Source organism: Notamacropus eugenii, chromosome 2 (genome assembly GCF_028372415.1).
Source record: "Notamacropus eugenii isolate mMacEug1 chromosome 2, mMacEug1.pri_v2, whole genome shotgun sequence".
In the NCBI taxonomy this organism is placed as follows: domain Eukaryota; kingdom Metazoa; phylum Chordata; class Mammalia; order Diprotodontia; family Macropodidae; genus Notamacropus; species Notamacropus eugenii.
Genome location: NC_092873.1, coordinates 478,439,007 through 478,452,626, shown reverse-complemented (window position 1 = coordinate 478,452,626; position 13,620 = coordinate 478,439,007). Strand labels below are relative to the sequence as shown.

Below are 13,620 nucleotides of genomic sequence, written 5' to 3'. Positions count from 1 at the left end.
GTGGGTAATCAATAGGAAGAATAGCAAAACCCCAAAGAAACTTAAAAATTAATGGAAGACTATAGAACACATGGAAAATACATCTAAAATAAGTGCAACATTGAACTTAAAAGACATAAAAAGAAATGTTGGAGTGACTGGTATGACCGTTAGACGCTGCTTCTTTTCCTTAGGAGTTACCACATTTGCACAATTCATTATCATCTACTGAGCCAAAATTTACAAAAGCAGACTTGGATTCAGACATTGAACAAACAGTTTCTTTTTGAGACTAAATATAAGCCTTAGCTTCTAAAACTATGTGTTAAAATCTGTTCAACTAGAATATTTCATAAGGTCCATAATATTGTCCTAATGGGTATTTCTTTCAGTGATGCAACTTTTAAGCCTTCCGTTATGGCAAAAAAAGAAATGCTAACATTATTATACTGAAATACCTTTCTTCTAACAATTTCCATCAGAAGCAGTTTTTTATAACTCTCCCCTTTCCAAAAACCACTTGTGAACATGAGCACCTACATATTCATGACTTTCTGATATATATGTATTCCACCAGAAAAATCCTGTGAGTCAGCTTCATTTCAAAATTAATAGGAACAGGTGTCTTAAATTCTGCCCTGAAGGGAGAAAAACCAAGAAAATACCTTCATGAATATATGTTCAATTAGAGAATCTTCCAAGGTTTCTATTTCCAAGGAGAGAAGATTCCAAAACTATTCTTTGAGAAACTTTCACTTCCACAATTTAATTTGGAAGACTTCAAGACACCTCCCCAAGGTAGAACTTTCCAGATTGAATGAAAAATCACAGTAAAAGCACATAAGTCTTACAGGCTTCTTCCCAGCACCACCCGGCAAGAAGCAGAAGCCAGAGAGGTCTGTAAGGAATAAGACACATGTTTTGATAATCATGAACAGTTACCCACTGCTACATATTTCTGTTGTGTAAGCTTCTGTTTCTAAGTAACTACAGTTACGCCACCTTTTTTGAGAACTCTTCACGTTACTTGGAACAAAACCATTTTTTCACAACATAATTTTGCACCAGTTTTGTATGTGTGCCATCAAGGTAGAACAGCCCCTTAAAATGTAAAGCAAGATTCAAATTTTCATTCTTTTAAATTGATTGGGAAAATGTGATCCAGATTTTTTTTTTTTTTTGCTAAGATCAAGCATGAGAAGAAAATGTTTTAGAAAAAAGACTTTAACAACTAACATAGAGATTTTAAATGGAATGCTCCCATTAACTCTCAAATATGGCCCTGGAACTTTCTATAGTAAATTAAACAAATCTTAGAGAATGACGAGGTTATGCTCGATAGTGAAATACCTCACTCACATGTTGGAAACCAAAATGTTGATTCGGCATCTGGTCTCTCTGAAGTTTGTCCGTGGAAGGGACTTTTTAAGTGGAAAATAAAAAAAATAAGCAGACAATATCAAAAGGAAAACAATTACAAACCCTTACAAAAAGATACCCTTTAAGGTTTCCTGTAGTAATTGATGGTCATGTGGTTTTCAGCTAAAAAGTAGCAGGCAGTGAACGGTCAGCTAGATATTGACTGGGGGCTGCATAGAATTCTATATAACAAAAGTCAGATGTGGAACCATGTTTTCAGAAAGATCAATACACACTTAAATCCATTGCAAACATGTCTGTCTCTGATGAATGAGTCCTTGAATTCTTACCCAACCAGCCAAGATGGGCATTTTTTGTGAAAATCAGTGACTCATTGCATTTCCTTACAGTTTGTCATGGGTCACACTTTAGTATTGTGACTGTGCTATTTAAAGGGATAGAAGGAACAGGCCCAATCACTTTTCCTCCATGTTACCTTCAGTTGTTCTTGATGTCTCAGTTTCCTCATATGCTTTTGAATATCATCTTCCTTATTTTACTGTTCTAAGTCATAGGGAAAAACTTCAGTCTTTTTAGAATGAGGTAATTGATTATGCAAATGGAGGACTTAATACTAATTTAGAGATTTGACCCTTGGAGGTGTTTGTGAATGACTTTAGTCATTTCATTTTGTGTTCCTTTCACTAGATTTAATGTCAGAGGAACAGCAATAGGGGATAGAATAATGAGGTAATTTAATATCTTCTTTCTTTCCTTCTTTCTTCCCTTCCTTCCTTTGTTCCTTCCTTCCTTATGATGAATCTGCTAGGTCATCATTTTCCATGCTAACCACTTTTCCTATTAACAGTTAATACTTTGTTTAAACTGACTGAACTTTAAATGCTGCACCTTATAAAACAGGCTGCTTTTATCATCTGTATTTAGCTGCATGAACTGCATGGGAATAGAATGAAAAAAAAAAAGATTTTTTACAGATAGAACCAGTGTTAATTTCTTTATTATGTCGATTGAAAGAGAAACTTTGAAATAAATGTTCTTGAAAAACAGCATACTTATTTTTAAAATTTTTGTTTGGTAAAAAAAAAACAAAACTATTTGTTTCCTTTAAATTTCCAAACTAGGTTTTGAATAATGATAAGTAATATGTATGAGAATTCATCATTTAAACGTATATTTTGTCAATGATAGAATCAAAATATTATAATTTCTATATAGGCTCAAGTGTATGTGTGTGTGTGTGTGTGTGTGTGTGTGTGTGTGTGTGTGTGTGTGTGTGTCTTTAAAGAGTTGTTTTGTGTGGTAAAAATGGGTAATTACTCTAGGATATCATATTATCAAGTCTTGAATTTCTTCCTTCAAACTTCCCTCTTATGTTAAGATTGTCAAACAAGTATTTATTGTTGTTGTGTAGGTTTGTTTATTTTTAAAATGATATTTTTCCGTGAACTTCTATCACTATCAGTCATCTACCAGAAACTTAGTTTAGCTATGAATTCTACCTTATCAGAACAGAGACAGGAGTCAGGTGGGTTATAAATTGAAAGTGAGACAAAAGAGACTGCTTTACTTCCTCAGAGTAATAGCAGCCTTCAGAAGTGAAGAGCTCATGGGGAAGGGAAGGAATAATGATGTAAGCCACAAACTGGAGTTCTCCAAATGACAGTCTACCTTCTAAGGTCCCACACTGGTTTGCATCTGTTTCTGCTGGTTTTAGGGTTGTTAGTACCTTAAGGGAGATTGGAAATCATTACTTGGTCTTCACTGATTTTCCACTGATTACTTGTGGTGGCTTTGTGATTACCAGCAATGATGCAGAATATGTCAGCCCTGGTTTCATGTTAGTCTTCTCTCTTTCATATTGTGGACTAAGTGGTGATTCCTGCATTTTCAGAAGAGCATCCAACTTAAAAGAGCTGTGATGTTTTCCCATAAGGTCAGGAAAAATAAAGCAGACATGTAGAGATGATCTTGAATCAGTAACCAGTTTCAAAGGAGCTAGTGCTTACAGCTAACTACCACTTTCTTTTAAAAGAGTACAATTGCTGGGCATGGTGACATTTCTCTGTAGTCCCTGCTGTTGGGGGAGGGTGAGGCTGGTGGATCCCTTGAGTGTAAGAGTTCTGAGCTGCAGTAGGGCAATCTGACACAAACATCACTAGCATCTGGGAACTGAAGACCACTAGACTGCCAAAGGAGGGGCCCACTGGCCCAGGTCTGAAAAATGGAGGAGGGTAAAGCTTCTCTGCTGATCAGTCTTAGCATCAGACTGTCAGTGGCTTCCAGTCTAAGCACAAGAGGGAGACCCAGTCTCAAAGAGAGAAGCACTGCAGTTATTCTCCCAAAAATAGTTACTTCTTAATTATCCTCATGTAGATTATCTATGATGAGTTTCTGACTGAGGGCAGTTTCTCCCCTTCTATCTATAACACATTTCTTATGTTCAGGAAGTACAAATTCATGTTAATATAAATCTCCTATTACCAAAAATAACAATACATTCCAAAACTGAATTCTTATTCTCTCTTTTGGATCACATTTGCCTCTATTTCCCTCTGCTAGGACTGATACCAGATATCTATCTTCAAGATCAAAGCATCTTGAAGAATAGGATAAGATTTAGAGCTGGGAGGGAATCTTGAAGTAGCCTCCCATTGTATACTTGGGGAAACTGAGGCTCATACGGTTTAAATGATTTGCCCAATGTCTCAGAGGATTTGAGACAGGTCACCTGTCTCCAAATCTAATACTCTTTCCACTTGACCATATTGTTCCCTTTGGCTCTCATGAATGAAGGTAGTCCTGAAAATACTCCCATTTGACATCATAGTTAATCCTTCCAGTGACAATAAAGTGATCTCTCACAAATACTTACCCTCCCAGAACTGGAGGACACAGCAGAAATGTTCATGCCTACTTTTTGTCCCATTTTTCATTTTCTTAAGCATTCTTTTTTTCTCATTAACACTTTTCTCCATCTCCTAAAGTTCCCTGGTGAAGTATTAATCCTTATTATCAGTAGGAAATGTAAGCCAATGTGCAGTCATTTGTTTATTCATTATGATTTTACATTGAGATTACTTCTTACATTTAATAAGTAAAAGAGAATATAAAAAGGGGGTTGAAGGCTAGTCTGAATCAGCAAAGCGTATGACTTAGAACATTGGTTAGTAAGGGAAATTTTACTACTCTCACTTAGGATGTAGTAAATCAAATGAGGCCGAGGGGTCCTAAAAGGAACCTGTTTTGTTTTTTTTTTACTATATATGTTTTTTATTTTGTTAAATATTTCCCAATTACATTTAAATAATTTTTAACTTTCATTTTTTAAAATTTTGAGTTCTAAATTCTCTTCCTCCCTCCTGCCTCTCCTTTTCACCTTGAGGAGGCAAGCAGTATGATATTGATTATACATGTAAAGACATGCAAAACATTTTCGTATTCATCTTGTTGCATTCATTCATCGTGAATGAGAAAGAATGATTTTTAACTAGAGCACTAAATGTTCACATATTGGAAACTTTCCTCTCTGTTCCTTGAGAGGTACATAGATAACAACAAGATTATGAGTAGGGAGAAGTCCACCTTAAGGAGGAAATAGATATTGATGAGTGATAGTGGCTAGATAAGGGCCAAAAGTGGGGAATGAGGAGCTTGGATTCCTTCCATCCCTCCCTCCTTATCCAAATCCTCCCATTCAAAGCTCTATTCAGATTCCATCCTCTTCCTTGAAGCCTTCCCTTAAGACCCAAGCCATAAGTGATATCCCTCTGCTCCAGCATCTATAGCACTAGAGTTCTGGACATACTCTTCCGCTCGCTCACATCCCATCTTTCACCTTTCACATCCACTGCTCTGTGCCCATGAGCAGGTGACTCAACTCCTGGGCTTCGCTTTTTTCTCGTTGGGAAGCTGGAGATAACAATGCCTCTGATAAATTACCATGAGGATCCAGAGAGGTAGTGAATAGCTGTTGTTAAGACCACAGACATGTCTCATCTCCCCAAATTAAACAGTAAATACTTCCTTTTGGGACATGGCACTTTACACACACAGTAAGTGCTTGTTCAGTGTTTGTCATCTGAATGTATGTTTGCGCATGTCTGTATGTATGTATGTATGTATGTATGTTTGGAAATAAGGAAGTATGAATGAGTCAGAACTCAAAGTAACAGATGGTCTTTCTTGTTTTGTTTCCTTTTGCTTTCTCGGCTTTACCTCCCTCTGAGGTTAAATGAAGGCCCTAAGAGGTAACTTATCTAAGATCACATAACCTTTAAAAGACTTAAATATAAGTCCTCTAATTCTTACTACAGTGATCATTTCATTGTAAGGACAGAGGGGAATAAAGTAAAAATGAGCTTACTGTAGAAGTTGGGCTGTAGACAGTAGCAGCAGCTTGTATAGCCAATATTGGCCAGCTTTGGCACTGATTTCCCCTAGATGATCTTGCACTGACTGGAACACCTTGTTAGTTGATGGAACATGTCCATGTGGCAAGGAAAGGGATAGAAATCTGAAGGTCATTCTGAAGCCTGGAAAGACGCCTTGATGACCATTGGACTCTGGGACCAACTAGGGTTTGAAGCAGATAACCTGATGACCTCTCAGGTCCCTTCCAGCTTTCAGTCCATAGTACTGTATCTCTTCCTTTCATATTCCACCTAATACCCATCAAAACCATCTTTCTCTTAAAAGACCATGTCTCTGGGAACCCTCTCCAAGATTCATACTTTATGTTACTTCTCTCATACATCCTGACACCTCTCATACCTCCTGAGGAGGAATAAGCATACACCCTATACTCCACGACCACTTTCATCTCCTCCCCCAGCCAACATCACTGTGCAACCATCTCCTCTTGTTGAGCTTTGTTCCTTTCTGTTCATTTCTTTGCTGCTGTCATCTTTGTACCTCTAAGATATTACCCGTTCTCCGAGTAAGTTTGTCACTTAGCTCACAGTCTTCTCCACTCAAACCCCTTTCTGTTCTTTTCTGGGGTTTTTTTGGTAAGATATTCAGGGTTAAGTGATTTGGGTCACACAGGTGTTTTATCCACTGTGCCACCTAGCTGCCCCCACCCAAATCCTTTTCACGCCCTAAGAATATTCTGGCGTTTTTGTATATCTACCTCAACCATGCATATAGTGATACCTTAAACTCCCTCTCCCAAATGAAATTGCCTACCTGATATGAGAAGTCCTAATTACAGCTCTGCCTTCTGGGACCCATGGTATACTTTTCCCTACTTGGCTTTAGGAAAATCAGTCGCGAGATTACATATTAGAATTGAGGTTATGAGAAATGCCCGTTTCTTTTATTTCCTATTTGGAAATGTACTACAAAGCACTGCTAACCTCATTTTTACTGTATGTAGGGTTTTTTTCTGAAGTATTTAGAAGCAGTTTGTTCTAGAGAATTTAAAAACATTCTTTCTAAGAGAATGTTTATACTACTAACTTATTTATTCAGTACTTTCCTTAGATGATGCAAAGGTAAGTCTAGGCTTTCTTAGTGATTGTAAGTTCTGAGTTTAGTGGGTCCAAATTGATGAGGTGCTCTTAAGTAGAAAAATTAAGCCAATAAATATATAAAACGCATACAGGAAATAAAGCTGTAGTCACAACTAGAACTTTTCTTTCTCACTGCTATACTTTTCCTGACCATCTTCAGTGTTTAATGTTTAACCCATTACCAGTTTAATCCCATTTTGTACCTCCCAGATAATGCCGTGTGATACTGAGCAATAATGGTAGAACTTCTCTACTGCTGACATGGAGTGGAGAGAAAATATCTATTCCTAAAACACTGCATCTGGAGTCAGAAAGACCTGAGTTCAAATCCAGCCTCAGACAAGTAGCTGTATGACTTTGTGGAAGTCTCTTAACCTCTGCTTGCCTCAGTTTCCTCAACTGTAAAAATAAGGATAATAACAGTACCCACCTCCCAAGGTTCTTGTGAAGATTAAATGAGATAATAATTTAAACACCACAGTGCCTGGCACATAGTAGATGCTGTGGATAAGCTTCTTCCCTTCCCTCTTCCTGATATAAATTTTATAAGAACTCACTCTCCAGTCAATGAGAGAGCAGACTAGCTTTATTCATTTTATTTTCTAGGGAAATAACTAATCATAGGATTGTAGAGATAAAAGGGAACCTCTAGGTTACTCTAACTCTAAATAGAAGGAAGGGCTATTTTGTGGAATTCAGACTAGACTGTAAATTCATTTTTCAGATCTTGTCATAATTCTACTCTTTTCTGAAATAAGAATAATGATGCTTTGCATTTAAATAATAAATATTTCAAAATGTTTTCTCAGTAGATTAATAGAAAAAAAAATTCTACAAGTTTCCCTGATACCATATTTCAGTTTTTTACAATCTTGTAGTAAAGAAATTATTTCTGCTGGTTTTTTTTACCTGCTGCAATTTTAGTTTATTTTTTTTTTCCTGTTCTATCTCCAGTAGAGGCAGCCAGGTGGCATAGCAAGAGAGATTGTTGGTCTTGGAGGCAGGAAGACCCAAGTGCAAATCCAACCTCAGCCACTTACTTGCTGTGTGGCCTTGGACAAATTACTTAACCTCTCTGTTTCAGTTTCCTTATCTGTAAAATGGGGATAATAGTAGCACCTGCCTCCTAAGGATGTTGAGAGGGTTGACTGGGACCACACATACAAAAAACTTCTGTAAAGTGCTGAAGGCCATTGTCATTATTATCATCATTATTATCATAAATGGTTAACAACTCACTGTCCTTTGTGTATCCTGGCATATTTTAAATGTGAACTAAAGCAACCGTTAGGATTCTCAGCTTAATTCCTTTAACTTTTCATCTGAGACCTTCTTTGTCAACCTTTAAATCATTTCCATCGCTCTTAGATTTTGTGGCCATAACTGTATGCTGATTATGGGAAAAACCCTGCCAGTACTGTAAAACAAAAGGATAGGCCATGATTCCTGCTTCCTAGGCTTCCATTTAATTAATTTTTCCTTTTATTTGGGAACGTCTCTCTTGAATTTGCATAAATATACCCGTTTAGTCTCTTGAAATAAGAATGATATGGTTTCCTTGATTTGTTTTGGGCTCAATTCATGAGATTTGATGCTAATTATTTAATGAATTTGTGATAACATTAAAAATAGAACTATTGAAGGGACATGGGACACAGCCATAATTTAAAAAGAATCTAGTTGATGATAAGGATTGTGGCAGAGGAAGGAAGAAAGCAAAAAAAGGAGATGAGGAATTCCAGCTTTTAGTCACAAACAATAGTCACAAACATTTATTAAGCATTTACTGTGGACTCCACCCAGGGGGAGACGTCAAACGTTTTGAACCCTTCACATTCATCTTGTTCCTTTCTTTTTTATTTATTTAAACCTCTGTTGCTTCCATCTCTAAGATGAATTTGAATGATAGAAGAAATATTGGGGGTGGGACTGGAGAATTGCATTTTTTCAGACTCCTGAAAGAAAAATTCTAAATGATTACTGTTATTATTTTAATAATAACAAAGAATTATCAGTTATATAGCTCTTAAAGGTTTGCACAGCACTTTATGTATATTATCTCTTTTTATTCTCAAGACAACCCTGAGATGTACGTGCTGTTAAGGCCCATTTTATAGATGAGGAAACCGAGGCAAATAGCAGCTGAATAACTTGCTTGCCTTGGTCACATATCTAGTCAACATCAAAAGTGAACTTGAAACCCAGCTGCCCTTGGACTCCCAACCTAGTACCATGTTGGAGTTTAAAGACCTGAGTTCTAATTCTGTTTTCTGCTACTTACAAGATCTGTAACTGTGAATCAGTTGACTTTTCTGAGTCTCAGTTGTTTTCATTTATAAAATGAGGAAAATAGTGCCTTTTCTACTTTAACTATAAGAGTAAACAGTATGTAGAATTCATACAGCATGTGTGTGTGTTCGTCCCTCGTTGCCGCAAAAGACCACGCCATCAGAGAAATAATGACATGACTTGCACTTGACTTTGTTCTGAGTGAGGGAGGGCTGTGCAGGTCACCAGTCTCCCTTCTCCTCCAGAGTCATCTGGGTCCAGTGACCAGATATTCATCAGGATGACTGGAGATGACCCAGGATGAGACAATTGGGGTTAAGTGACTTGCCCAAGGTCACACAGCTAGTGAGTGTCAAGTGTCTGAGGTAAGATTTGAACTCAGGTCCTCCTGACTCCTGCACTGGTCCTCTATTCACTGCACCACCTAGCTGCCCCGTCCAATTTACAGTATGTAAAATTCACATAGTATTCCAGATACCTGGGATAAATTCAGTTGGAAAAGTTAAGACAGACTTCATACAGGTCATGTGTGTTGAAGAGGTTCAGTAAATGGGAGGCCAAAGTATTTAATAAAGGGGATAGAGATTGGAATGGTGAGTGTTATGAAGATCTAGTGAAATGCCACATATTAATCATTCTGTAAACATGTTTTTGAGATCTTAATACCATAATAGTGTGGCATAAATCTTGTAGTTTTCCAAAACGGGAAGAGAATGGTGTCTGCAAACTCTTGGGCAGTAAGCTTTGCTTGGGTTCCCAACAAAATTCTAGATTGTATTAATTAATTAAGGGATAGTAAGCATCTAGAAAAGAAATTATATATTGCAAGGAGCCAACATCAAGAATACAATGTGTCAGATTAATTTACTTTTTTTTCCTCACAAAGTTTTACTAGACTGCTAGGTAGGAGAATGCTGTTGAGTATTTACCTGTACTTTAGCAAAGTGTGTGATAAAGTCCCTAGATGACCCTATAGTTTGGTAAATTTGGAACTGGTGTAATGAGCCCGAAGAGTAGCCATTAAGAGTTCAGGGTCAGCTTGGGAGATGGTTTCTTCCGGTATACACCTGGAACCTGTGTTTGTTCCCATGATCGTCAAAGTCAGGACCGTATACAAATGAAACAACATTGGGGCGTGAGACTTCAAGTCAGGAAGACCTGGGTTCAAATCCAGCTTCAGATACTTAACAGTTTTATCACCATAGACCAGTCACCCTCTCCATGCCTCAATTTCACCATCTTCCAAAGTTGTTTCTGGCTCTCAATTTGTGATCCTTTGTCATTCTTATCAATGTCTTAGGTGCAGACACAGGTCACATACTTAGCACAAAGCTGGGAGGAATAGCTAACATAGGAGATGACAGGTTCAGGACCCACCACAATCTTCAGACCAGACCCTTAAGGCAGGTTTAATCATATAAATTTTTCAGGGATAAATACCAAGTCTTAAACTTATTGAAAAAAATCCACTGCCAAGAGTTAGTAAATATTTGGTGCCTTGGTCCTACATTCCAAAAGGCATTGTTTTGGCCAAATTTACAACACACACCAAAATAGCTAACTGTAGGAAGTAATTAACAATAGATAATACTAAAAAGCGGACATGTCAAAGAAGTGACCAGATACAATTCAGTACCTTTTATCAACTCTTTAATTTACACAACTTTAATCTTATTCACATAATTTAATTAGAATCTCCATTTCCAAATCCCCCTAAAATCTTAGCTTAGTGTCCGAAGCTGTCCTTGGGCTTATGTGTACACCTGCAGGCCTTTAAGCCGGCCTTGGCATCAAGTCTCCCAACTGTTTTCCTCAATTGCAGTAACTTTGGTTTCTTTCACAGAAAATATTTTCTAGTACTCCTTTGTGCTGCTCCTGAGAAGGCCTTTTGGTCATCTTTTCTAATGTTCGTCCCTCTTGGCTCCTTTCCCTTTAGCTCCATGTGTCAGACTTCAAAAGATACAAATATAAACACAGATGTACATGTCCATGAACATGCATGTGCACACACACACACACACACAAGTATGTACATGACATTTTCTCCATTTCTACACCCTTCAGCTAGGTTCCTTCCAAATGGAAGGAAGTAATTTGGGGAATTTTCTCTTTGAGAAGATTAAAACAACCACTATCCCACCAGCATTCCACCTGAATACTGCTAACTACATGTAATTTTAACTGTATATATTTAAATGCAGTACCTCTATTAGCATTACCTTACCAAAACTTACCTTACTTAACAGTACCTTGGTATAAATTGGGGGGTAGGGAGGAAGGCATTTGAACCTTTTCATGCAAGAGCCTGAATCTTTATGTAGAACATAACATTTTAAACAACAAGTGCAAAAACAGAGTTTTTAACAGACTTTTGAAATCGTTTTGGATAGTTATGTTTACAGAGACATCTCTCCTACTGGATAAAACTAAGATTGAAGGTGAATATTACTGAGTATTTCTGCTGAGCTCAGTCCCTTAGCCCACTTTCTTACCTTGATAAACCAGCAAAATGTGCAACCATCAAAGGATCAGAAAGTCATTAGAGCTAGGAGGGACCTCCAGGCCCCTTGTTTTATAGATGTGAAACTTGTGAACCCGAGGCCCAAGGAGATTAAATGGCTTGCCCAAAGTAAATTGTGCATTTAATTCCAAGTAAAAATGTATTTGTCACTTTCGTCAACCTATCTGCTAATTCTCTTCATTAAACATGCTTAAATATCCAGGGTTACACAAAAAGTCAACATGAGTCAGTGTTGTTGTCTGCCTCCCAACTTTTTGTATTATGAGGAGTCATAGCTCTAGAGCTGGGATGGACCTGAGAGGCCACAGAGCCCAACCCCCTCATTTGACTTAAGTCTCGAGAGTTTGTCATTTGGCTGAGGTCCTATAGATGGTAAATGGCAAAGCCAGGACCCAAGTCCTCAACTCTTCTGTAACCCTCAGTGTCCTGTATGTGATACCTTTAATTTTCTAACATGAACAAGTGGAAGAAACTCTTTCCATCTAGAGTGTGTATCACTTCACATAAACTGCACATGAATTTTGCCTGCATCTAAGTTGTGTTTTTATAAAACTATCTTTTATAAGCCAGTGTGTCGCATGTTATTTCCCTTTTTCAACCACATACCAAAAATCTTCCAAGTTATCTCTTTAACTAAAAAATTTGGTTTTAGTAACTCAACTAGTCTGGTGTAGTCTCCCTTGTGTCTGCTTTTTTATGCTTATGTTTGGGGGTGAGTGGTTGTGATAGTGTGAAATACATGTTTTGTATATCATATTCCCCCATTGAACAGTGGACTTCATTCACGGTTTTCTTCATGTATGTAGACGGTCTGCCGTTGCCCGAATTCAGGAACTCTTCAGGCGGAGGAAAGAAAGGAAAGAGATGGAGGAGCTGGACACTCTGAACATTAGGAGGCCCTTAGTCAAGATGGTCTATAAGGGTCATCGCAACTCCAGGACAATGGTACTGAGTGCTCATTGGATTCTTTGGAGAGATGTGCAGTTTCATATTTTGGATTAAAATAATTTATTACCTTGTACGTGTTTAAACTGTAAAGATTGTCTTGGTTGGGGTTTTCGAGGGGTTGCATGAAAGGGAAGCAGCAAAGCCCAGAGCGAAGGAACTTTCCCACTGAACTTGGAGTCGCCGTGGCTCTCCCGGTGAAGCCCTGGACACATCCCTCCTCTTCCTGGGGCTCTGTTTCCTCATCGATGGGATCAGACGGCCTCTAGGGTCCCTTTTGCCTCCGCACTTCTGTGACCTCTTGTAGGTGTTCTACAGGCATGAAATATTTCATAAAGTAATAATAGTTTTATTCATGTGATACTTTAGTGTTCACAACACGCTTCACTCACAGCAGCCCTAAGATATAGGTAATGAAAGGGTTAGGATTCTTAGTTTGCCAGTAGGGAAAGAAAGCTCAGGAAGGTGATTAGGTGACTTGCTCAAAGTTGTATAACTAATGAGCATCAGCCCAAATCTGAACCCAGACTTCTCGACTCTTAAGTCTTTTCTCTTTCCAGTATACCATGTTGAATCTCAAAAAAAATATTTTTGCCCTAAGGAAATGTTTACACATTTTTAAATTTTAGCCTTCATAAATTGTCCTTTGAATTCTGAACTAGAATGCAGAAATTCACTCATAGTTGCTTTCTTTGAACTGATTTTTTAAAAATCTTAATAACTTTTCTAGTATTTATATAGCTTCTATCTCATTGCTTTATAAATGAAAGAATTCGTTTTGAGGGCTTTTTAAAAAATTTCACTTCCTTTCTATTATTATTATTGTTTTCATGACCGTGTGGACCATATCATGCCAGTAATGTTCATGGGGGGTTTTTTTGGCAAATATACTGGAGTGGTTTGCCATTTTCTTCTCCAGTGGATTAAGACAAACAGAGGTTAAGTGATTTGCCCAGGGTCACAGAAGTTAGTAAGTGTCTAAGTACAGATTTGAAT

At 37.7% G+C, this 13,620-nt stretch overlaps 1 protein-coding gene across 10 annotated transcripts in view; it reads left to right on the top strand.

Moving 5' to 3' along the window:
• DCAF6 (DDB1 and CUL4 associated factor 6) overlaps nt 1-13,620 on the top strand; it is a 160,891-nt gene that overhangs the window by 136,127 nt on the left and 11,144 nt on the right. For 5 of the 10 annotated variants that reach the window (XM_072648732.1, XM_072648730.1, XM_072648727.1 and 2 more), the window contains 2 exons: nt 2,047-2,088; nt 12,486-12,624. In XM_072648732.1, the coding sequence (XP_072504833.1) occupies nt 2,047-2,088; nt 12,486-12,624 (181 nt within the window). The remainder of the gene's footprint in view (nt 1-2,046; nt 2,089-12,485; nt 12,625-13,620) is intronic. The other 5 variants (XM_072648734.1, XM_072648733.1, XM_072648731.1 and 2 more) reach the window with 1 other exon arrangement.